This window comes from Calonectris borealis, chromosome 19, assembly GCF_964195595.1.
Source record: "Calonectris borealis chromosome 19, bCalBor7.hap1.2, whole genome shotgun sequence".
In the NCBI taxonomy this organism is placed as follows: domain Eukaryota; kingdom Metazoa; phylum Chordata; class Aves; order Procellariiformes; family Procellariidae; genus Calonectris; species Calonectris borealis.
In genome coordinates, this window is record NC_134330.1 from 884,894 (window position 1) to 910,116 (window position 25,223).

General features: G+C 57.2%; 1 protein-coding gene across 9 annotated transcripts in view; it reads right to left on the reverse strand.

The window, feature by feature from the left end:
* The window catches only part of RAP1GAP2 (RAP1 GTPase activating protein 2), an 82,483-nt gene that overhangs the window by 41,647 nt on the left and 15,613 nt on the right, over window positions 1–25,223 (reverse strand). For 2 of the 9 annotated variants that reach the window (XM_075168204.1, XM_075168203.1), the window contains exons 1-2: window positions 24,532–24,657; window positions 20,438–20,473 (exon numbers count right to left, since the gene is read on the reverse strand). In XM_075168204.1, coding sequence (XP_075024305.1) covers window positions 20,438–20,473; window positions 24,532–24,611 — 116 coding nt within the window. In that variant the 5' untranslated portion in view covers window positions 24,612–24,657. Of the gene's footprint in view, window positions 1–12,626; window positions 12,744–20,437; window positions 20,474–24,531; window positions 24,668–25,223 lie in introns of those variants that run through there. The other 7 variants (XM_075168199.1, XM_075168200.1, XM_075168202.1 and 4 more) reach the window with 7 other exon arrangements.

Below are 25,223 nucleotides of genomic sequence, written 5' to 3' on the forward strand. Positions count from 1 at the left end.
TGTGCTCTAACCAGCCTGGCCTTAGCGCAGGGAGAGCACAACCCCCCACTGGCAGCGGGGTGCAGGACCCTGCTCGCAGCGGCTGCTCGGCAAATTGTCACAGCCGACAGGTCAAGGCTTTTGGGGAGACCCTGCTGCAAACAGGCAGCCTGGCAGGGGGGCACACATGGGCTGCAGGGCCCACCACGGCCACCCCACCACCAGCACCCCATCCAAGCGGGATCCCCCCCGCAGCAGCTCCTGGGGAAAGATGGGGAGAATTGCCCTGCGTTCCTCGCCCACCGGGAAGACTATCACGCATGGTGCAACGGCCCAGCAGTCTCGACAGGCCATGGAGCATGAGCTGCCTGGAAACCCCCTGGCCAGGGCAGTCAATCATTAACAGCGCGTGGGGCTCTCCTGGCAAAGTCCATAATAAATGTGTTTGCTCGGAAGCAAACAGCTCGCAAAGGCCACAGACCACATCTGGCACGGAGAGCCGCTCTCGCTGCCTCCTCCTGCCTGCCGCCCCCCTGCCTGCTGCCCCCCTGCCTGCCATGCTTAAGGTGATCAACATAACCTTAGCTCTGGCCTTTTCTATCTAAATGTTTCAGCACAATCTCTAATCAGATGTATTCTTCAAATTCAACAAAAAAACCCATCATTGGTGTAATCTCTTTACGCATTCTACTGTAAGTCAGTCAAAAATACGTGCAATGTTATTTTTGTCAACATGCCACATTAATTCACCCCAGAAGAACCTGATGGCAGTTCAGCCGTCACCACACCATTCATATTCACCTACACAGCACACGTGTAGCTCTTCAAAGAGTCAAGATCTAAACTTAAATCCAAGATTAATATTTTCGTATTTCAACAGATCTCGATGGGTCCCTGGGAAGGCTGAAGCAGCAGAAGGGTCTCTCCAGCACAGTAATTCCAGCAGACAAGTGTCGAGGTCCCCACCTCCCCACAAGGAAAAGCACATCAGATGATGCCAAACCGTGTGTGGTGGGTGAGAGAACGCAAGCGGGTAAGAGGAAAGAGTTCCGTTAAGCCTGGGTGCTACTTTCATCCTCACTGGCAGGGAAGAGCGCTTAACTCACACTGTGAAGCCTTTTAATAAAGTTTTTGTTGGACCAACAAATCCCTTTGTTCTTGCAGAAAATACCTGGCTGCTTCCTTTCAAGCAGAAATCATCAGTCTGACAAATTTCTCAGGCATAGCAAAAAAAAAAAAAAGAAAAGAAATTAGAACCCATTTCCATGCCAAATTATATCAATTCTCCAGCACCTCATTAGCTTCCAGTTAATGGAGGGGGAGGGGTTTTAATTTTAAACCTTTTACCTCTCGCATTAAACAGGCAGCTTCGAATTTCATTGAATCGCTCGCTCTCTGGAGACGTTTTCCACCGTCTCTCTTCCCCTTTTCCAGACAAGTTAAGTATTAATCTCCTCTTGTTTTATGCTGAAGTGGCTTTGTATTGATTTTTAAAGATGTTCAATTCTCTCATATTTGGAAATAGAGAATCACTTTAAGCAGACACACTCAGCCATATTTTCTTCTCCACGCAAATACAGCAAACAAGCCCGCGCTGTAATCAATTTCTTCTGGACTTTGTTACAGCTGATTTGCAATTTATAGGACGAGGGCAAGATAACAAATGGCGAGGGGCTGGATGAGGGCTGGCGGGGCAGGAGCTCAGTACCCGGGTTGCAGCCATGCCATGCCATGCTGTGCCATGCTACACGCCTACCTCCTCTCTCGCACAGAGAAAGGGCTGCGAGGGAAACACCGGAGCCCCCTTTGCTCCCCCCACCCCAGCACAAACAAGCTCCCATCTGGTGATGGCAACATCTTCCTAGGAGGCCATGGGTTTTGCTGGGAGGTCTGGATGCTCAGCCACTGGACACAGAGGTGAAGGGCCACCAGCGACCTCCTGCTCCCGAGGACATCCCTTGTGGCTGCGACGGTCCCTGAAGAAGCTGCCCTATATTTCTTATGTTCTGCTATCTGATAAAAGGCACCAGGACAGACTGGGGCAGGATGCCAGGGACACCCAGGGAGGCAGAGGAGGTGGCAGCGCTGGTGCATCTGAAGAGCCTCTGTCCCTGCCTGCCTTCCCCAGTGCCTGCTGCTCTCCCCGCTCATGCTCGGCGGGTCCTCCTTGCAAAGGGACAGCTCACCGTGCACACAGCAATGATCTCTGCTTGCCAACCGGAGGAGCAGGAGCAGGGCAGGCATGGCAGGCTGTGCGGCACAGCGAGCTGCACCGCATGGCCAGCGCGGCACAGCACCGCGGGTCGCTGGGGCACCCTGACCCGGGAGCAGAGCCAGGTCTCCTTGGCTCCTGCAGTGTATTGGCCGTGAGGTGCGTCCCCAGTTCAGCCTTTACTCTCTCCAAGAGAGGATCCCATCAAACTGATCCCAGCAAGGGGCAAGGACTCTGCCCGCGTCCTTGTTGGCTACAGAAACACCTCTGCAGCGCATCTCCCCAGCCCCACACCTTGTCCCCCGGCTCCGCGGGGCCGGGGTGACTCTGGCCAACCTCCAGCTCCCGCAGCGATGCCACCAGAGCATTGCCCTCCTGAAGGCTTGAGAGAGGGACGCCCTGGTGTCTGCACACAGGTCTGCACCACCTGCAGCTGGTGTCTGCACCCAAAGGCCCTCTCGTAAGACAGAAAGCTGCTGCCTGACAGGCTTAGACTGGAAATCAGGGAGACTGAGGAGGTTGGGTCGGCCCTGGAAGAGGTCCCCGGAGGGGCTGCCAGCTCCCCATCCAAGGAGGTTTCCCGGGCTCGGCTGGAGGGAGCCACAGCCCGCTCTGCGATGGAGCCTGGACCAGAGGTCACGAGCTCCCTCCCTCCCTCCCCACAGCGCTTCTGGGCTCCTCAATCTCCATCCTTCCTTTAAAGATTCAGTATTACCTCCGCAGTGACTAAAGAGCCTCTGAGTTAAGCAACTCCCTTGTTGTATGAAGAAGTAAGTATGTCTTTAAAAATGCCCTGACATTTTTGCTTCAGAGAAAGCAGTTTTGCAGCTAACTAGGAAGCCAGGTCCCCAGGGGCTGGAGAGAGCTCACGGCAGGTTAGGACAATTACATGCCATGATTAATAAATCACCTGGGTGGCGGGCTCATTTATGCAAAGCCTGGCATTTTCTTCTGGACACTCTGCTAAGAAAGAAGAATCTGAAAATACCAGATTGTGACAAGATCAAGCCTTCATCCTTGATATTACTGAATCTCCCGTAAATAAATGACACTATTAATATTATTAAGAAGCGGTATATTTATGGAATAACTTTGGCTTTTGTGTTAATGCCGCAGTGAGATTAAATCACCCATCGGCAAGCAGCCCATTGACCTTCCCAAGCTGCCCGCGGGCGCATTTCCACCCGCGAAGGCGCCCAGGGCCCCATCGCTCACACCTGAGCCCGGCTCCGGTGACTCAGGGCTTCTCCAGCCAGAGCCCCACCGCTGCCTTGTCAGACGGCGCAGGGTAAGTGCCCGATGCCCTCTGTGCCTCCCTTTGCAAGAGGTATTTCTGGTTCCCTAACTCACGAGGGACAGAGCCAGAAATACACGAGCTGTACCAGGCATTTGCCACGGCCGGGCTGCAGGCACGGCCAGCCCATCCCCGCAGCGCCGTGGCTGAGCCGCAGTGGCCAACGGGGCGCCGAGAGCTCTGCCCAGGGACCCTACCCCACCACCCCAGGGACCCTTTCCCACCACCCCAAGCACTCGCTCGGAGACCTCCGGTCTACCCCGCACCCAAGCGGGACGCGGTTGGCCGCAGGCACCCACGCTGCCCGGGGGGGAGAGCTGGGGCAGGAGGCAGCTGCGCCCGCGCCAGGGACCAGCAGCCAGAGAGGAACAAAAGGAGCCAAAGCAGCACGGACCGAAAGACAAAAATAGTAACCAGTTCTCCGTAAAGGAGCAATCACATTCCAATTTCCGTGGCATAGGAAGAAAAGGATTTGGGATCTTGCAAACCAGGGAGAAAGCAATTATAGCGTTTCAAACAGTGCTGCAGGAAGAGGATAAGAGTGCATTCAGTTTAAAGAGAAGTATCACAAGAAATAGAGCTTTAGATTATGTTACATCCAGCCCTAAGTAATCTGATTAGAGATTTATTTTATGGCTTCAGTTAGAAAGACATAGAGGAAATACCAAGAAAGCATGAACCCGGTTCCTCCATGCAGGCAATGCAGAGACAGAAGACAGCAAGTTTTCTCTCTTGAAATGGTGCGAGACGAGTGCGATACGCCACCAGCACCTTAGCACCTTGTCAATTTAGAGTGATTGGAAGAGGGATGATGCGTGCCAAGGCGCGGGGCAGACCTGGCTCCCACCCTGGCACAGCCGGCAAGGCTTCCCCACCGCGCTGCAATGCCCAAACCCTGGCAGCTCCCTGCGCCCCGGTACTGTGGCTGCTGTGCAGAAGTACAGGATTGACGTGCAAAAAGAAATTCATCTGCCTAGCTCGACTGGGAGTCAATGCAATGGGTTCGTCCCCCGTCCAGAGCCCGTCCCTGCCACAAGTGCATACAAGCATCGACCTTTTGCCTGACTTGGGGCTGAGGTGTTCCATCCCCCCGCGATGTTCCATCCCCCCAGAGCAATTAGCAGCCTTCCCATGAAATAAGCAGGGAAAGCAATCAAAGCCGCAGTGAAAGAACAAAAATTCATTATGAGCAAACGATCTCTCGCTGCAGAAGGAAGCCAAGGCTCAGCCAGGTATTGCCAGTCATTAAAAACGAGCTGGCCCCGCACAAGAGCGGCAGGGTCTGACAGTCAGCAGCACTGCAGATACGGCGCCCGTAAGGGCTGGGAGGCAGCCAGGAGGCTGGGTGAGCAGAGAGCGGCGCGGGTGCACGTGGGCACCCATTCTGTGGTTAGAGAGGCTTTGAGAGAAGAGACTTCAGTATGTAAAGCGATCACAAAAGACGACCTAAAAATAATCAGGGGCTTAGCAGGCCCCAGGCCCAACCCCGTTTTGGCTGCACCCTCTGTGCACAAGCCACCGTTTCCCTAAAAGTGGGGCAGGGCTTTCGCTGCATCTTGTGACGTCCCCTTGCTGTGTTTGCACAGCAAAAGAGCAAGACAAGCGGCAGCAGCACTGAAAGCACCTCCCAGCACCTCAGAGCAGGCATCGGTATTAAAAAAAAGTTTTAAAAAATTATAAAACGCCACAGCAAATGGGTCAAGCCCTCAAAGGACCAGAGCATCCACGCTTCCCTACAAGGAACTGCGTTCCTGGCTGTTAGACATGCCAGCGCCTGGCTGCTCCCCTGCCTTCATCAGCACATGCGAGACCAGAGGGTCTTGGGGCGAATCCCCCTTGGCTGCAGGCCCCAGGTGGTGGGGGCACAGCTTCCCCCAGTGGGATCCTGGTGCCCTGGGGTGGGCAGCAGCAGATACCCCCTCTGCCAGCCCCCCTTGCCCGTGCCACTGCCGCTCCCGGTCCATGCAGACACAGCAGGAACTGGGCCCCAAGTGCCCCCCTTCACGCGCAGCCTCCTGAGGACGTCGTCTCCAGAGCCATGGCTGGTGCCTGGGACACAGGGACGCATGCCTGCGGCTCCCGGGGCAAGCCCTGACCCCGCACACAGCGCTGCACCCCCCAGCCCCGGTCGTGGCAGGCAGCGGGGTCCCTATGCCATGGGGTGGGCTCCGGCTTTACCCAGGCTGCTGGTAGGAGCCTGAAAATCCTCGGCTCCTGCTCTGGCCAACACAGGTGATCCTAAGGGCACGCTGCAGTTGCTCCAGTTTATTAGCACCTCCAGAGCGAAACGTGAACAATTTTCCCACTATGGTGCCCCAGCATGAAACCGGGCAGTGACACCAGCACCGGAGCCGAACAGCTTGGGCAGAGCCTACACAGTAGCAGCAGTTCCTGCAGCACAGGCCATGCTCAGCAGCCTCCCTGCCTCATCCCACTGGTGTGGAAACCACACTGTGAACACCGGCAGCATCCCCTGCCCATCCCTGCCCACCCCAAAACCACATAGAAATCGGTCAGCAGAGCCCCCGCAAAACCTGGGCCGGCAGCGGGCTGGCCACAGCGGCTGCAGCGGTGGCTCCTCGGCCGAGCACAGTACGTTTCCACGCTGGCAGACACCCAGACTCACACACAGACCCCCCTGTGCCCCTTCATGGGCCGAGAAGCAATTTAAGCTTCAGTGAGAGGCAGGAAACACCATGGGGGTACAAATTGCTCCTTTCTGGGAACCGAGAGGCTCAGCCCCTCTGGAATCCCTGTTTGCTCTCTGTACTCCGCAGAGAAGAGCAAGACAAGTCCCTCATCACAAATGTTACCCAATGCAACCAGCTGTTTGCTGCTGCTGCCTGCAAAGAGATCCCGATCCGGGCAAGTTATGCAGCCTTTTCTGGGTGACTGGAGCAGCAGCTAAGGAAGGTGTTGGCAGCACCTCCTCCCTGCACGCCCTGGACCGTCCTTGCTCAGGGTCGTACAGTCTCCAGAGAACACGATGAAACAGTTAATCGCCACAGAGTGCGTGGATGATGCCAAGCACCATGTCACTGCTGCTACATTCATGTTATTAATCAGACTTTAAAATACACCTGAAATGGGCTGTCATTTCTTAGAGCACTCAAACTGAGATAGTAAGGGCTAGTGGAAAACTAGGGCTCAGGCGTGGCTGTATATGGGGCAGGTCTGAGGGCCAGCATGGAGCAGGCTGGAAGGGAGAGGGGTTTTGCCATGAAATCCAGCTGGACACTTCTGCACAGGGTGTTACTACTAGCTTTGACGCTGCTGCGTATCGCAATAGCATGCCAAGTACAAACTAAGATAACTCTGCGTTAGCACAGTGATAAAAAATGAATTTGTGTTATCACACTGCAGTTAAACTTCGAGCACAAAAGACTGAAAGTGGATGTCACAACGGACAGAAAGGTGACCTGTACCAGAGCACCGGTGACTGTGCAGCCAGGCTACGGGACCTGCCCGCTGTGCGATCGGCACGACACCCCTTCCCTTCCCTTCCCCTTCCGCTGAGCAGCCGGGAGAAGGAGGCAGCAAATATTTGCCTACTTAGCAGGCTGGCGGGAGGTCAAACGAATGGCTATTTGCTCAAGTGCGAGAGCTGCTGGGATTTGCACTGCAGAGCGCGGGTCCTGCCTGCGCCCGCTCCGCCAGCAGCAGCCAGTGACACCCAACCCCCGCCGTGCCCCCTGCGCCTGCCGGCACTGGGGCCTCGTCGCCAGACAGCGGTGAGCAGCCACGCTCGTTCAGTGCCACTTCCTTCTCATCTTCCCTGACCAGCCTTCGAAATCGCAGCCTTTTAATTAGATGAGCTGCAAATAATCCACTCACTCATTTCCTCTGTTGGCCCCGCTCCCCGCAGCGAGCGGGCAGGGCCAGACCGTGGGACGGGCAGCGCGAGGCACGCACCACGCACCCACCAGCCACGCACCGGGAAAGCTGACCAGCCAACCCAAACCTTAGCCCTTGGCACTCCGGCTCCCGCCGAGGGCAGGGATGCGCCGGTCCCCTCTCCTGGCAAGCGGGGCGGCAAAGCCTAACGAGAAGTGCCCCCCAGCCCCCTCCTACGTAATTAGCCCCGCTCACACAAAGCATGACCCAAGGCGCAGGTTTCACCTTTCCAGGGGTTCATCAGTCGCACGCAGCTGGCATCGCCGCAGGAGGAGCCGCAGCAGCCCGCGGCAGTAAGGGTTCATCCAGCCCAGGAAGATTACCAAGATTATAATCGTGACTTGCAAAGAAAACCTTGCAGGCTGAGTGAGGCCACGCAAACGAGGGCAAAGCTCGTCATCCAAGGCTACTGCAGCAACGCTTTCCACATCAAACACTCTGGGGTCAGACGGGAATGTTCAGTTTTCTGGTCTGTGTTCAGTACAAAACCATCTCTGATAGTCCAGGGGGCTTAGACAGTTGGACCTGCTTTATGCAAGAAGATCTACAGATATCCTCCTGTCTACATATCTACAAATACCTATCTACATGCGTCTGTGTCTATCTATAGGTTCGCATGGTTTTATTTTTGGAACCATTCCTCCTTCAGCAGCCTCCCGAGAGAGACAGCTTTGCTAAGAAGCTCTTAGAAAGCACCTTCCCATCACACACATCCCAGGACTTCAGACCAAGAGTCGTGTTTTGGTGCTGAGCCCACCATTCAGCGCCAGCGAGCAGAGCAGCACCGAGCAGCGCTGGCCCCGGCTCCTCAGCACGTCACGGGGCCAGCAAGCACCGTGATAAACCAAAGCCGTTTTGCGGAGAGGGAAATGGGAGCACAGGGAGATGAAGTGAGTTGCGGAAGGCCGGGCAGTGAATCAGGGCAGAGAGGAGAGGGCAGGCGTGCGTCACGCTGCTGCCGTGGGCGGGCAGGGAGCCCCGGGGCTCGGGAGTAGCATCAGCCCCTGCACGGTTTGCTCCCTTGAGTGACTGTATAATTTCTGATGGTTAAACACAGTACAAGGTAGTCATGCCTATGACAGCAGCACAATTATATGGAAATTGCACTCTTGATAATTTGGGGTATTTTTCCCTGTGAACGCAGGCTTTCTGATGAGACGAGTTCCAAGATTTCAGCATTCAATTAAATTACATCAAATCAGCAGAGGAAATAAGTCTTTACAGCATGAGCAGATCCTTTGAATTTTACTAGCAAATCAGTGAACTAAATGCCATCATTTGTCATTAACATCACTAATAAAGCCAGATTCAGGATGCACAGCAAACTAACATCAGCCACACGCCTGACGCTTCCAGCACCACCAGCACTCTCCTTAGCCCTCAATCCTTTCCCAGCTCCCCGTGCAGAACAAAGACCATCCCTGAAGCCGTTATTCCAATCAGTTGCCATCGGCATCCAGCCGGGAAGCTCAGGATTAGGCCCAAAGTTTAACCTCAACCAAGCGATGCTCCTTCCCGAGGATGGTGCAAGGGATGCAGGTGCAGGGATGGGACCCCAGGCAGAGGAGGGGGGAGCGGGGTGAGCTCGCGCAGAAGGGTCCGGCTCCCAGGGACTGCTCACTGGAGCCCAGCGTTTTGGGGAGAGGTGCCCTCCACCCTGCACGGGCTCTTATCGGCCACGGGCAGGGGAATGCCAGGAAAGGCACGGGGCCGGCCAGCGCTGCTCCTCCTACAGCAACAGGCGATGCTGAGCCGTGTCCCTGAGCCCAGCTGCTAGGGAAAGCCACCGTGTCAGCCCTGTCCCTATGAGAGCCGGATTGAACATCCCAAAGCATCCGCTGATGGGGTCAGATGCAGCACCATGCTGCCAGGCCCGCACTGCACAGCCTAAAATCCAGGCACGTGAGTCACGGGATTGCTGCAACTAAAACTGACACCGGTTTTGCCTAACTTGTGCCTGAACAACCACAGCCGCGCCTGGCACCGCCGGGCACACCAGCACGGCACGGGGTCCAGCGCAGGTGGGCCGCAGCTGCGGCCGGCGCGGGCTGGGAGCCAGCCCTTGCCGGGGCAGGGCGAGCAGAAGAGCTGGTGGCTGCAAATGCAGATCCTCATGGCAATGCTGAATATTCAGCTGGCTCGGGAGGGGTTGCTCCAGAGAAGCGCTAATCGCATTATGTAGAAGAGGAGCCCCAGCCAAGCGGAGTGCGCGCCTGGGCCTCTCTAATCCCCCTCGACAGGGCAGCGGCACCGCAGTTGCTCCCTCTCCCAAGCCCCCCACTGCCGCAGGGGCAGCCCCCCCGGCCCAAGGAAAGTGTCAAGAGGGGCAAGGCAATCTAAAGGGGAGACGGCAGCCTGCAAGGACGACCAGCTTGGCACTGCCATGGGTGGCCACAGGAGCCCTGGAAAAATCTCGTGCTGTCTCTGGGCCTCAACTTCCCTCCATGCCGGGGTGTTCTGGTGACGGGGAGGGATCGTAGTTGCCTCTGCATAAATCCGTGCTGTAATGAGCCCCCAGACCCCACGGGAACAGCGCCAGCACCTGGGCAGCACCACAGATGGGTGCTGCGTAGGGAGAAACACTTTCTACCTCCAGAAACCTCGGGGGGAATCAGTGCCCTGCTTTGCTGCACTGACTGGGGGCGAACTGCGAGGGGTGGTCATCGGTTTGTGCAGGAATGCGTCCCGGTGCTGCAGAGCGCAGCAGCCGGACCAGCAGCTCCCCAGCCCTCAGCGGCTCCCCCAGAAGATGCCACCATCTCGATTACCCGTCTCCCTCAGACACCTTGTTTGATGCGAGAGCGTTAAAAGACATATAATTTGTGGAGCTAAAACACGGGTATTATCTCAGTGACACATCCGTACAATTGGGAATGTGCTGAAGTCAATCACATTCAGAAATGGGTTTCTATTGCTCTACAGCTTTTTCCTTGCCTCTTGCTCCAGATAGGAGAGAAAATGATGCAGTTGTTAGCTGGAAACTCACCACCTTCCTCGTTAAATCACCTCGCACTGTGCAACCTCATCAATGATTGGGAACAAGAGACCTGGATCAAGCGTGCCGCGGCTTTGCGGAGCGGAGGGTACAATGCCCATGGGCAGGAGCTCTCGCTGGCAGCTGGTACCCACACCTGCACACGAGGGAGGCTGGACAGAGGGGTACCTGCTCCGTACCGGCTCCACACGCTGCCCATACCGCTGTAGGGTCTCCGGATGGTTGCTTGTCCTCTCCAGGAGGAGACGTGCCTGCAGCAGCACGGGAGCGCCCTGGTCAAGGCAGCATCTTTCGTACGTACAGCCAGCAGCCGCTGTGACCGCGGCCAGCCACAGCAGTGGTCATGGGCAACGGTACAAACGCACTCGAAAGGAAAACTCTCCTTTCCCGCCAGCCTGGGCTGCAAAGAGCCCGCAAGGGGACTGGCATTGCAGATGAAAGGCCACGACTTATGTGTCCTGTTTCTGAGTCTTTCCCTGAGCACTGGCAATCTCAGGGAGCAGACGCAGACGCCTGGTCTGATCCTGTACTTCTTACCACCACGTTCTCATCCTCCTGTCTGTCAGCACACCTCCCTGTCCTCGAGCTTAACATGCAAGCGAAGAGCGAATCACTCAGCTAACATAGTTGCACTGGGTTTTTGGAACTCCAGTGAAGACCTGATGGAAACCCTGCCCTGCTTCCGAGCCCCCAGTGCAGCCGGGACGGCTGGTTATCACCCCCACATCTCTGAGCAATGTAACCCGCATCATCTCAGGGAAGAGAACATCAAGCTCTATGTTCCAAATTGCAGAGGATTAACACCAAATTGCTTGTAGGACAAAGGAGCTGTCGCAGTTCCTGGTGTGACACTGGTAACATTTGAGAGGAATGAGACAGGATGGTGTCTGAAAGGAATGACCTTTGAGTCTTCGCAGAGACTTCGTAATGTAGCTCTGACCTATTCAAGTACCTGTCAAGCCTCTACACATCTCTTCTGGGCGGGAGTCTGAGATGAGCCAGGTTTTTACAACAGGCTTTGGAAGATGCGAGGTCCTCGGATATCGTACGGGTCCAATGCTGATGCTGGTGTTTGCTAACTGAGCGCAAAACCAGCATCACGAGCCCCACTGGAAATAAAACAATGCAGGCGGAGAGGGCTGTTTCCAGACAGGGACCACAGGCCCTGCTGGCACAATCCGGCACCCAACCGTCCCGTGGCGCAGGAGTGCTGCCAGGCAGCTCCCGGGCACCAGGCGCAGCACCAGCGGCCGCCCGTCCCTGCCACAGCGCGGGGCTCGCCAGCACTGGTCACCATTGGGAGGCCGGGACCTCGTCAACTAGAAGGAAAAGCGACAGCTGGCGGGAGCGGTACAGTAATTAACAAAATTATCATCAGGAACAAACCACAGGCTTTGGCACAGTGCCTGCGCTCCTGCACTGGTGCTCCCTGCCCTGCCCTGGGCTCCTCAGCTCAGCAGAGCTGGGGCTGCTCACGCTCCCCAAATCACACCCACCCATCGCAGCAAGCAGACACATGCCACGGCCGAGGGGAGGCCAGCAGGCATGCCGAGCAGGGTAAAAAGCACTCGCCAGCGGCCGGGGACCCTGGCCAGGATGAGCCGCACAGCAGCCCCAGCTGCACCCCTCGGCTCCCGCAGACAACCCTGTCCTCCTGCACGCCCGGGTATTTGGGAGCGCACACCGGCAGGCAGACAGTGTCTCTGTCACTCCGGCCATTAAGGCTCCCTCCCCCTGTCACAATAATATTTGCTTTTAGAAGGCTGTTATTCTTCCAAGCGGCCGCCTTTCGACTGTCTGCAAACAGCTCCTATTTTGACAGGCTATAAATATGGCAGGAGGAAAGATATATAAACCAGCACAGTTTATTAGTTCTGAAACAGAGCTAAAAATAGACCCATGTGGGGTTGCTAAGTCCTCTGGGCAGATGTAATTGTGGATAGCTTTAAACATGTGAAGGCTGTTTTGACAGCAACAACAACATTTTAACATATGGCACTGGGTAGCACACGAGCAGAACGCGCCACTGCGCCACCTCCAGCGTCGCTGGGAAGTGGCGTTTGCATCGCCGGATCCCAGCCCACTGCCTCCGCTCTATAGCTGGGGTTTCTGCAGTAATAAACCCCCAAATAAACCAAAATATCTACAGCAAGCCACTGAGAGGAAAGCACCTAGCCAAATACGAAGGGCGGGAGCATCAGTGGAGCTGTGCCAGTACCCCCCCCCCAAAATTTTATATAGATAAGGCTCACAGATTAAATGGCTGAAACACCCCAAGTCCTCAAAGCTGACAGCACCTTTCTCCTCCTGGGAAAGCTTCCTCCGTCCCCGGCAGGCTTTGAAACGTGCTGCAAGGATGCTGCGCGGGCGCAGGGCTGGGTGTCTCTGGGGGCAGCTGGGGCGATAACCACCCTTCCACGAAGAGGGAAGCGCTCCCGCCTGCTCACCAGAGATAGCTGGGAGACGTTGGGACTGGCTAGATTTTGTAAATCCCCAGTCAGCTCTGCGGCTGGCTGAGGCAGGGCTGACTGTTCCCCTGCCGCTGCTCACCTCCCAGGCCAAGCACCCCTGGCTGGGCTGCGCTCCGCTCCCTGCTGCTCCCCAACCACCCGTCCTTCGGCCACCATCTCCGGCGTGTCCTTGTTCGTCACCTCCTGACCACAGCAGTACCGCCCGTGCAAAGGTCTTTTGCAACACAACACACAGTGACCGGCCATGTGATGCTGCTCACGGCGGACCCTTGGTCCAGCACCCGCCCCGGCACCGCTGGGAGCTGATGAGCAAAGACTGACCCCTCCAGTTTGTCCTTCTCCCACCGGTGCCTGGGGGGGTGCTGCACCGCCGCCCGTTCGGCCTGCGCAGCGGGTTACCAAGCAGTAGTGGCAGCCCCAGTGCTCCAAACGTCCCCCTCTTTGCAACATGGAGGGGCAGTGCCCCAGCCCCAGGGTGGCTCCTGGGGCCCTGCCCCATCCTCACTGCTGGGGCGATGAGGACAAGGGGGGCACTGGCCTTCCTCGAGCTGTGCCTCTGCTCGACCAGACCTCGCCAAAGCTCCTCAGATCCTTCTCAGTTTTTCTTCTTAAAATTATACGGTCCCTCAGCAAAAAGAGCAGCTCTTGTACCCATCGAAAGTCATTTCTGTCTATAAAGAAAATAGGATATCATTAAGGCTCCCATCTCTCAGATTGTTTTTCCCCTCTAGAAAATAGATGTGATTTTTGGGGGTGGTTCTGCACTTGAACGCGGTGCTGATGGGATGCTGTGCTGTTAGCTCCACTGCCCCCGGCCCAGCAAATCACCCCGGCACAGCCACAATGTCCAAACCTTGGTGCTGCGTCGGCCCTCTGCAGGGAGAACCCCTATGCCTTCAGCCCCGAGCGTGCTGGAGGGCAAGGGGCAGGGGCAGAGACCACCTGCCCTGGCACTCGCCCTGGGTTTGTCTTTAGTCACGAGAGAGATACCAAAAAAACACCACTAAAACAAAAGATCTCCAGCCTGGGGATGCGCAGGCGGCGCGTGCCGGGACCGGCAGCACAGCTCACCCCTGCGAGGGTCCCCAGGGCGCAGCGCTGGGCAGGACGCCCCAGGCAGGAGCAGAGGCAAAGCCAGTGCCCGGCCCCTGCTCCCCTCGAGCACTGCCCCATCCCCAGCAGCCCCCCGCTCACCCCGGGGCCCAGAGGGGCGACCACCGCAGAGCAAGGCACGGCGCGAACGGGGGGTCAGGACTGGCAGCAGCCCGGTCACTGACAGACGGAAACCCCCGCGAAGGCGAGGAGAGCGGCCCCCGCACGGCCGCGCAGCAGCAGGACCCCGACGCCGGGGCTCCCCTCGCTCCCGGCGGGAACAAGCGGCAGCCAAGAGCCAAGTGCTCGTGTGCCGACTGCTGGCCCGCGCGGGAAGAGGCTTCCGCCGCGGAAGCGCCGGCGGGGACCGGGGGACGGGCAGGAGCCCCGGCCGAGCACCCGCGGGCCGCGGCCGCCGGGGGAAGGGGCCTCTGAAAGGCCCCGCACCGCGGGACCCCGCCTCTCCCAGCTCGTTTGCATCCGCACCGCAAATAAAGGAGGAGTTGGAAACGCTTTCACACGCGGCCATCCCCTCCTGCCAGAGAGAGGGACCGAGCCGTACCGCCCGGGTCTGCATACACGCCCCAACTGGTCAGAGTGGAGATTTTTTTCCCCTCCTTTTTTTTTCCCCCCTCCTTTCCTCCCCCACCCCTTTTCCCCCCTCCTTTCCTTCCCCCCCTTCCCCCCCTTTTTTCCCTCCTCCTCTTTTTCCCCCCCTCTTTTCCCACCCCCCGCTTTTTTTTCCCCCCTCTCCTTTTTTTTTTTTTTTTAACCCAAAAAGACCCAAAACCCCAAAATATCACTGAATCAGTGAAGGACTCAAATCTGGATGCGGCACAGCCAAAGCCCAGCTGCCAGCTCCAGCCACCCACCGGCCGTTTGCACCGGGAGGCGGGGGGGCAGGCTGCCTTCCCCCCACCAGCCAGGCAAAGCTGTCACCTCAGGTCTGCATAAGGATAGTGCTGACATTCATCTGCGCAGCCCTCGATTCCCCTGGCATTGGCGAGGGCTGGCCCAATGCACAGGAGGCGGCTCTGAGGCAGCAGACGGTGAGCAGGGACGGCGGCAGCCAGCACCCGTGGCAGCAACAGGGCCCTGTCACCATCCCCGGCCACCCGCCTGCAGCCTCCCTGGCACTCATGAGGGGCTTTGTCCCAGCAGGGACGTGGGCACAAGACCTGCCGCCGACACAAGGACTCATTTTACCTGGGATGCTGTGTCCAGTCACGTGCCTCCAAGCTGCCACTACCCTGCACACCCACGGTGCAACAGGCATCTCCCAGGAGAGGAGGCAGAGCAGTGGCTTGGCTGGGAAAACGTTAAACGAGGGAAACCGGGTTTACACCATCATTTTGAAGGGACCGTACCATTTCAGGATGCACTCTGCCTCCTTGCTGCCGCACGAACACAGGGGAAACCCTGCGGGAACCCACCCAACACCTGCGAGGGGACTGCTGGTTCATGACCCATCACGGACAGTTTAAGTTTCCAGCAAAACATTTTTACAAAAAATCAGGGTGAGATTAGAGTCGGGACCGAGAAAGATGGCTTAGGTAAAGCTCAGAAGAATTTGCTGTGATGAGCCACAGGCACATCAATAAAAATTAATATAACTGACAACAGCAACATCAGATAGGGAGAGGCATCCCTCCAGGGCGAGAAGAGCGTCCAAGCCGGCGGAGCAATGCGTATTAAACAACCTTCGCCTCAGCTGGGTGCCCAACTAACGCTCATCCGCACACAGACCCATTTAGAGACTCTGCCCAGCACTCGGCTGGGAGCCTGGACCGGCCCGTACTTCGCTTTGCCCCTCCAGCCCCAGCACTGACTTTAACTGATGTTAAAGTTTGCTCAGAGCCCCAGGGTGTCCTTCGCACACCGGCCCCATACGCTCAGTTCTTTTTCACTTCCGTCCCAGGGCTGAGATAACGGCCTCCCCGGCACGCCGGCTGGCAGGGAGTCGCTGCCGGAGGTTCCACCCGGCAGGCTCGGCAGCCCCAGAGATAAGCAGTTACGAATCAAACGAAATAGGAAGCCTGCCCACCTCCCCAGTTCGCTGCAGACAGCTGCTTTGCGGTAGTTTTGATAGCGTTTTCTTTGCAGTGTAACGCATATGTTACCACAGCTAAAGTATAATTGCAAAACATATATTTGCATGCAATTATCGATTTTAAAAGGTGGTAATAAAGTCAAAGGAATTTACTTAGACACAATCTGCTCTCCAGACCTTGTCCTCACAGGACCTAAGAGCAAACCTCCAAGATTACTGCAACAGTCAGTGCAGCTACCGCCAAGAACCTAAATCATTCCCACATCTTCCCATTAACTCAGCTCTGGCCCATCAAATATTAAAGAGCCTCTAGCCTGGACACAGCTCGTTTTATGAAGGTCAGGTAAATCTTTGATCTCTCCTCCTCCCACCTTTATCTTCCACCACTGTTCCCATCATCAGAGGAGCATCACATGCTCTTTCATGTGAATTTTAGCTGTACACACACTGACTCTCAGTAACTGGTGTACAAGGCTCCTCTGTTCCAGAGACATGATTATTTCATTGCTTTTTTGCTTTATAAGGTTAAAGCAAGAGGTGACTCTTTGCCTGCAGGAGGGACTTTTTAAATTGGGTGGGTTTTTTGTTTTCTTTGTTTTTTTTAAATACTCTATGCTTTCTCAGTACATCCCACTGGTGATACCAAAGAGAAAATACCCAGAGCGCAGAGGGCTGAGGAGCCATCAGCAGGCAAAAGGCTGGCTAACTTCCCGCGCGGGACATCACCCGACCAGCTCATTCCTGAGAAGTCCGGCTGGACGGAGGAGGAAGGTCCCCACAGGCTCGTCCCCATTGCACCTTCCCACCTCTGGCATCCCCAGAAGAAGGATTTCCCAAGGTAGAGGGGGCTCGGGGGTCCCTGCCTGGCCCCTTGGGACCCCTGCACTTGCTGTGCTGCCTGGGGTTAGCACAGGGCAGTTGTGAGAAGCAGACAAACTCAGCAGGCAAGCTCATCTGGCTGGGGCTGATTTTTGATATGCAAAGATCCTTTGATAGGCTGATGTTTTCCTCCAGGGTGACTTCCCTGCTCGGGAAGTGGGTTTAGCTGCCATCTGGCTCAGCTCTTCCCTTCCCCGGCAGCACGACCTGACCTCAAACTCCAACACGTTTTACAAGCTCTGCCTGAAGCCGTGCCCCAAGGAGCACTAAGGGCACCACAGAAGCACCCCGCGATCCCGGAGACGCTGCTAGCTTTCTGCAGAGACTTGACGTGACACAAGAAAACATCAGCACCAAGCCAAGGTTTGGAAGGCTGCTTCTGGACCTGATGCCCCTTTTGCCAGCCTCGGGGGTTCAGCTGCACCTAGCGCTTCACCATGAAGCAGGTAAGGAATAAAAAACACTTAAGAGAAAAACAGGGATCGTGATGGAATTGGTGCATGCCAAAATCCTGGGTCCACACATGCCAAATCCTGCTTACTGCACAAGTGACTCGGTCTCCATCTCGCAGCACCCCGGGGCTGGCCCGGGTCCCAGCGGCTGTCGGCAGCCTCTGCCCCTCTCCTGGCATACGACCCCACAGCACCAGCACCTGCTGCCACCCCTGGGGACATGCACCCCCCAAAACCAGCGAGCAGAGTATTTCCAAGCTCTCTCCCAGACTCTGCATCCCCCATACACTGCCTTCGGGTGCTTTGCGAGGTGGGAGCATGCCCGAGCTCTCCAGAGCAGCCCACGGCTCCCTGCGGCAGCCAGGAACTCAGCTCTCTCCCGCCCCAGAACAGCGGGTTTTGAGAGCCAGGGATGGCCCGTTGCCAGCTGCACATTTAAACCCGGAGCAGTGGGACCGGGCACACACACTCCCCGCTGGAGAGCCGACACTTTCAGGCTCTTCTGCTCCGGCAGGGCACGGGCACAGCTCCCAGAGCAGAGCCAGACCCAAACTCACCACAGCTTCCTGGGCATTTTGGAGGCTGAGCAGCAAATGTGGCCGTTCAGCAGCAGCTGCCTGGGGATGCTCGGTCCTCTGCAGCGCCTTCCCTGCCCGAGTGCAGCTCTGGTACCGAAGGGGGCCAGCCGAGCCCCTGACCGCGGTGCCAGGGCTCCCCATCCATCGCCTCTCCCACTCCGCAATGTTTACTCATTCCGAGTCCCTCAGACATATTCATGGTTACCATAGGAACTAATGAAACCCAAATTAAAAAAGAAAAAGGAGAGACAGAGAGAGGGAAAACCGCTTTGATGCTCTGGTGCCACCTGCGTGTGCGAGTTTATCATGACGAACGACGAGAGCAGCAGGCAGGGAGCGTCCTGCAGCCCACCTTCGTGCTCACGCCCTCCCACTGCACCGCTCGGTTTCACCAAACACCAGCTTTGCACGGGATCCAGCCTTCGCTCTCGCCCCCGGGAGCCCACTGGGATGCGCAGCCCACTGCTCCCCTCCGCCACGCTCCCCCGGGACGGAGGGGCTCGATGCTGCCCAGGTGAACAGCCCTCACCCCAGGCGCGAGGGGCCAGCTCAGGCGGGGGCTGCTGCAGCCCCCCGCCACGCTGGGACCCCCTCTGCAGCCGAAAGCTCGGGGCCACATCCACCACCACACGCTATTCCTCCCCTGCCAGGTTTCTGCAAGTCAATATTGATGTCTGCAGCATGCACAAGGCTTCGTGAAGTGCTCCTTGGCTTGCAGAAAGCAGCTTGTCTTTTTGTTAACAAGTTATACAGTGAAGAAAATTGCCTACGCCTGGTACCTTAGCCAGAAGGCTGCAGCAATAATAAGAGGGCGTTAGAAAACAAAAACTTTTTTTTTTTTTATAATTTTAAAAGCTTTTACAAATATCTAATGTGGCTCTGGCTGGGCCCCAATTACAGAACCGTTTAATGAAGCAATCTGTCCACAAACCAGAAGCGTTATGAGGCTGTGGAAAGCATTAGCTGCAAATAGCAGGGATAAAACAACTCCAGTGGATGCTCATCAAACACCCTGAGCAAACCCCCTCCTCCGGCCGGGGCAGGAGGGAGGGAGAGGGAAACGTGGCCCCAGGCCCTCACCCCCGCCCAAGCAGGAGCGCGGCAGCGTGCCCCACGGCACCGGCACAGCGCTCCGAGCGCAGCATGGTGGGCAGAGGAGGTTAAATGCTATTTCTGCAGCAGAATTGCTGCACGGGCCCCCAAACAAAATCAGGGCACAGCTTACAAGAGTGTACAAGGAGCAGTTAAATCCTTCTCAGTTCCACAGAAAAAGGAAAGTCTACTGAGATTTCCCTCCACTTGCAAAAGCAGTAAACATTGATTTAAACTTCTCGTTAGTTCAGCAAAAACCTGAGCAATGAGCTTAGCAGCAGCATGGCTGTTGTGCTATTTACAACGGGCATTTGCAGGCTCATTCAGGCACCAGGTTCCCCCAAGGCTTTCTGTATACTTTTCCATTAATGAATAATTTGCACAAGTAATGATTATAGAGGGAAACCGCATGAGCTGTTACCCATACACATTACCCTGAGCTCAAGGGAGGCTTGGCCAGAATATTTCTATATTAGCACACGGTTATTCTGATAGCGCTGGAGCTGTGCGTGTGCTTGCAATGGAAAACCTCCAACTCGGGGAGCTTACCCGGAAACCGGGGAGAGGGGAGGATCCGCCGCGGCGGCAGGAAAGGGATCGGATCGGTCTCCCCATCGCGCAGTCAGGAGGACGAGGGCCGGTGGGAACAGGAGGCAGGTCCCAGAGAGCCGCAAGCACCGGGAGAACAGTGAGCATCGGTACCACCGCTCCCAGTCGTTTCTCGCTTGCTCTTCCCCATCCAGCTGATGACATTTTCCAGCAGGCATGGTGATCCCGCACACCTCGCTCCATTACAGAGCGGGATCTGCCTCAGCAGCCACTTCGCCAGCAGCCACACAGCCCATGCCGCCAGCAAGTCTGTGGCAAACTCAAGATGGACCCACCAAGCAACACCACCGGCTCACAGACCCTCCCGGGCCCCAAGAGCATCTTTGTCCCTCCAGACCCCGCCCCAGCGGCATGGGAGCAGGAGCTGGGTAACAAGCACAGGCACCCTTTATCCCACTGACACCCACCCCCTTTCCAGACTGCAAGATGCAAAAACAAAAATAAAAAAAACCCCAGACTTCACTGAATTTACAGGCAGAAGCTCGGTGGCAGTCCGTCCTGCCAATTCCCACCCCCATCCCTCCCAAGGCAGAGCTGGTGCCCCGTGAAGTGCACCGTGCATGCCTTAACCCACTGATCATACAGCAACTGTGTTGTTGCATTTATTATAATCACCCAGTGCCTGAACCACCTTGCGCTCGACAGGAGAACAAGTTGTGTGACACGCTCAAACACATCTCCAGGAACGGGCAGATACAGCTGGTCTACCACTGCACAGAGCTGGAACCGGGAAGGCAGCCCAGCCAACAAGAAAGCATCCTCCACGCACAAAGCCATCTCTCAACACCGCCTATCTCACAGGGAAATCACTTTACACGAGAGAAGAGTGCCGGTACTCACTTGATCTTCAGGCTGGCAAGCATCGTCTTGTCGATCCTGGGGAGAAAGCAGAGGAGCGTGTTACTGCAGGCGCAGACGGGGGGGCTGTCCCTCCTCCCCACTTGGGTACCAGGGGCTGCTGGCAAACCCGACGCCAGCATCTCCTTCGGAGGTGCCATCGGTCTGGCTGACATGACAATCACCACAGAAAGACTTGACCAGAAAACAAAATCAACCAAAATTTAACCGAAACTTAAGCCTGGCAGCAAGTAAAACAAAATCCTTCCACTCATTTCCTGGTGGTGACGAGTGGAGAACTGTTGCCTCCCCACCCAAAATGCCAGAGGTGAACTGGGCAGCAGAGGAGGACTTTTATCCGTGTCCAAGCTCTCTCCAAAGCACTGGTCCCACACCTCCCACAAAACACCTATTCAATACAACAGACCCGTGACAGACCCGACGCGCCAGGAAGGTCACACCAAACCCCGCAAACTCGACCCTGCAGCATGACGAGAAGCCCAGTCCAACGGGGAAGGAATAAGGATACAGCAAGGCGCAGGATTTGCATACCTGGCTGGTCGCTGCCTCGCTGCGCGAGCTCAGGCTCATCCCTGCAGGGCTGCGCCATCCCCAGCCGGGCAGCAGCCGCTGACTTACCCCTTACCTACCCCCTTACCTGCCCACAGCCGCTGCGAGCGCCCGCACCGATAGCCCCGGACGGAGGGAAAGCAGAGCAGCCCCATCGCTCCCAGCCCCGGACGGCTCGTGCGGGGCCGGGAGCCCCAGTCGCTTCACTTATTTATTTGGCACCATTAATAAGTGCCTATCTCCACAGAATCATTGTGGTTAAAGTCATATTAATATTAATTAATGCAAATCATGGTAATGTCTCAAAATACAAAATTATGTCTTTTGGCAGTCATTGCAAATGCTTTATCTGCCGCATGGAATTAATTCCACATCTCTAAAAAAAAAAACAAACCCCAAAAAAACCCCCAAAACCCCACTTGTTTTGCACTGCGATCACAGAGGACATGGCAAGGCTGCTGAAATGCAGTTTCCCCTCTACTCACAGCTTTACCTCCCTCCGCTGCCAGGCTGAACTTCTCTATCACGAGGAGGCTGCACCCACGGGTGACGCAGTGGGGCTGGATCCCCGGCACACCGTGCCACAGGCTGAGCCAGCACCAAGGCAGACACGGCAGGAATCCCGTGCGGGGTGTCCCTGCTCCCCATGGGCGAGGACGAAGCCACGCTGCACACCCAGCTCAACCCCGGCGCCTCCTGCCCACCCGGCCTGCACGCACCATCACCCCTCCCCGGGTCCCTCTCCTGCTCAGACCGACATTGCACTCACAAAACCCCAAGGCCACGGGAGCTTCGTCCCAGGCATTTCCCCAAACATCAGCTCCCACGCTCTGCTCCCGGAGAGCCGGCGTGCTACCGCTCCTAAACTAGACGCAGAGCACCCGCTATTGTCACTTAATACTTAACAAGCCCGTCCACAGGCCTTGTTGATCATTAAATCAAGTTGAACATTAAAGTGCTGGTGTAAATAGCTGTTGCCAAACAGCTGTGCAAATGAGCCACAGGGACAGCGGGTGGCTGGGGCAGCTCCCGCAGGACCCGTGCCAGAGCGGGGAGCTGCACCGAGCGGCTTCATCTGGAACCGCAGGAAGGAAAATCAGTTGCTGTTATCTGGCCTCTTGGAGAGAAAAAAAAAAAGCAACAAAAAAAAGAAACACACAAGAAAGAAAACCCTTTGCTAGGGAAACCGCAGTTGCAATATGACTCAGTTACGAGAGCCACTTTGTCAGGCCTTGCCCTGCACCCTTCCCGAGGTGGGGTGAAGTGAAACAGCCTCCTCCCTGCGCGCCCCGGCACGGTGCTGGGGCTCCCTGAGCCCCGGCAGCACCAGCAAAGGGGGTGTCTCCCCCCACTGCCGCCAAGAGCAGCGCCCGGGGGAAAGCAGCAGCCAACACCAGCTGGGTGCCGAGGGCCCGGGAGGAGAGGGGAGGAGGCTGGCACCCGCATCGGTCACCGGGGCCCCGGCGCGCCGGGAAGGGGGTGCAGGCAGAGCGCTGGGCAGGGCTGGGGGGGCAGCTCCCAGGGCTGCACACACCACGGCTTTGCATCGCCCGCGATGTGCATCCCTACGTGCAAGAGCGGTGGCATCGCATCTGCTGCCCCAGGACAGGCACGCTCCTCCCGGGACCTCGCTGGCAGGTAGGTAGACAGCAGCAGGTAGACAAAAAAAAAACCCAAAAAAACAATTACACTCCAGTGGAGGGCTGGAAATAGCGATTGCGGCTACAGGCAGCGGTGGCTGGGTGTGCCCGGCCACCCCAAGCGCGGTCCCCACAGGAAGGGTGTGTCGGCCGCGGGCCCAGGCAGCCGTGAGAAGATGCAGATGCAGGTACGGGGCTGCGGCAGGTCCCTTCCTTTCCCGTAAACACCCGGGGAAGCGTTTTCCCGGCTATGCGTGGCGCTCTCCAGGCAACGCACAACTGCGAGGGGTGTCTCCCCCAGGGGCCCCCAGGGAGTTGTGCACCAACCCCACTTGGGAGCTCCCCCCGCGGAGCATGGAGAACAGGGCTCCCCCCTGCCCCTAGTCTGTCTTTCTCACTGTACAGACACCGATGCTGACATTTAAAGGAAAGCCCGCACCCCGCTTCCCCCCCCAGCCCGGACTGCGACAGCGGCACAGCCCCCTAACAGCCAGCAGACCACATTTTCTTGTGACTCTCCAGCTCGTGGTTGCCTTTTCCCTGCAACTGCCAAAGTGCAGAAGGAAAACGACTGAGCAAAGCCCAGACGGCCCCGAACGCCCCTGCAAAGGGGGGTAACGGCTCCGCTCCATCGCAGTGGGAAGCTGCCAACAGCAGCAGCTCCCGGGATGCGCCTGGCGTGGTCGGGGCGCCAGAGCCACCGCTCCCAACGGCAGCTGTGGGGCAAAGCTGCCCAAGGGCTGGAATTTCTCTCTGCCACAAAATGAGCCTACATTTCACAAAGCTTATTTGAACTGAAGTTTATCGGAGTGCTTCCTTCCCATTTTTATGTAAAGAAAAAAAAAAATCCAGCTGAGACAAAACACTTGGCTTCAGTAAGGCGTGCATTTACTATTCCCAGAAGACTTTGCCGAAACCCTCAACAAGTTCCCTGCCCTCCCACAAACCTCCCAGTTCCTCAGCATTTCCCCCAGCAGGTTTCAAGCAGCTCCAAGCCCACCAGCACAAGCCCTCCTCCCGAAGCCCCCGGGGCTCCCAGCTGCCCAGCCCCAGCCCCTGCGGCACGGGGAGGGAAAGGCAGAACAACCCTCTGCCCCAGCACCCAACAGCCAAAATCATTACAAATTGCCGATTCGGCCATCGGTTCCCACGGCCTGATCACCATCACACTGCACAGACTTGGAATGGGCATAAAATACCTTAGAGAGAGGGAAACTGCAGGAAGGGCAGAGGGAGAACAGTGCCACTTTCTTAAACTATTTCCCTATAGATCAACACATCTCAGAGGGAAGGGACATGAGAAGCAAACAGTCCCGCTGAACCCGGGGTGCAGGCGGCAGCCGTGGTGCTCTGCCGAGGTCAGATGGAGCAGGGATGACTCAGGGAGGCACTGATGGCATCGGGAACCTGCCATGGACCAGGTGTGACCTTGCCGCGCATGCCGCAAGGTGCCGAAGGCAGCTGTAAGCATCGCTGCCTGGGCGAAGGAGGAGCAGGCAGCGGGTCCTCGGCAGTGAGAGAAAGGAGTGGGGGGAGAGCCACAGAACGCTCTTGCAGGTGACGTGCCCACGGGAGCCCACCACGAGCCCCTGGGGAGGTCCCCTCACTGATGGCACCCGCAGGGCTCAGGAGGGGCTTTGCTGGGGCACAGCGGCACCCGCCTGCTGAAGCTGCGCCGGGCTTCCCTGCAGGCATGGGGGGAAGAAGGTCCTTCCCAACTCCCATGTGCTCCTGTTGGCGTGCGGCAGCGGGAAGGGCTATGCCGCGAGGGCACCGTGCCGCAGCACCGCGGCGCTTCCTGCTTTGAGGCCGCAGAGGGAAGAAAAGCTCCTCGCACGGCACCACGCTCCCAGCAGCGAAGGGGGGATAGAAAGGAAAGGCACCCACCAGCCGTAGCCGCCGAAGGAGACGCTGCGCTTTCTCTGGAACATGGTGGTGGCTCGGTGCTGCCGGGGCACTCCGGCCATGGGGGGGGTGCGGTGATGGGGCCAGCAGCACCCGCGTGCCAGCCGCGTGGAGGACGGCCACAGCGGGCGCTTCCTGCCGGCGTGCACGGCGCTGTGCCAGGGCGGGGGGACCCCAGCGCCTCCCGGTCAGCTGCCCCGAGCGCAGAAGCGCATGCACACGCGCACACATATAAACACCAGAAAAAAGTCATTTCCTTTTTTTTTTTTTTGGTGGCCTCAGGCTTTTCACAACCTTACGCTGCAAATATCGTATTTCTCCTAATGGCAGGAGCCACGGGCAGTGCTGCGCAGGCAGCGCGGGCATCAGGGCCGAGCCACGGGCACGGTGTCGCCCACATGCATCGTGCCGTGGGGCTGCCCCCGCCCCACCTGCCAGCCCGGCTGGCCACCGGGGCCCGGTGCAGAGGGTCACTGGTGGCAAAGGGGGGGTCTGCTGGTTTTCCCCTGGCTGTCCCTGAAATGGCAGGGCTGCGCTCACTGCACCAGGCTGGCTCCCTGCTAGGGGATCCTCCCGCTGACCCTCCAGTGCACTTCAGGGCACATCCCACTAAGGGCATTAAACCTCAATAAGCAAAAAATCCCATCACCTCATCTCTTATGGCAAACAGATCC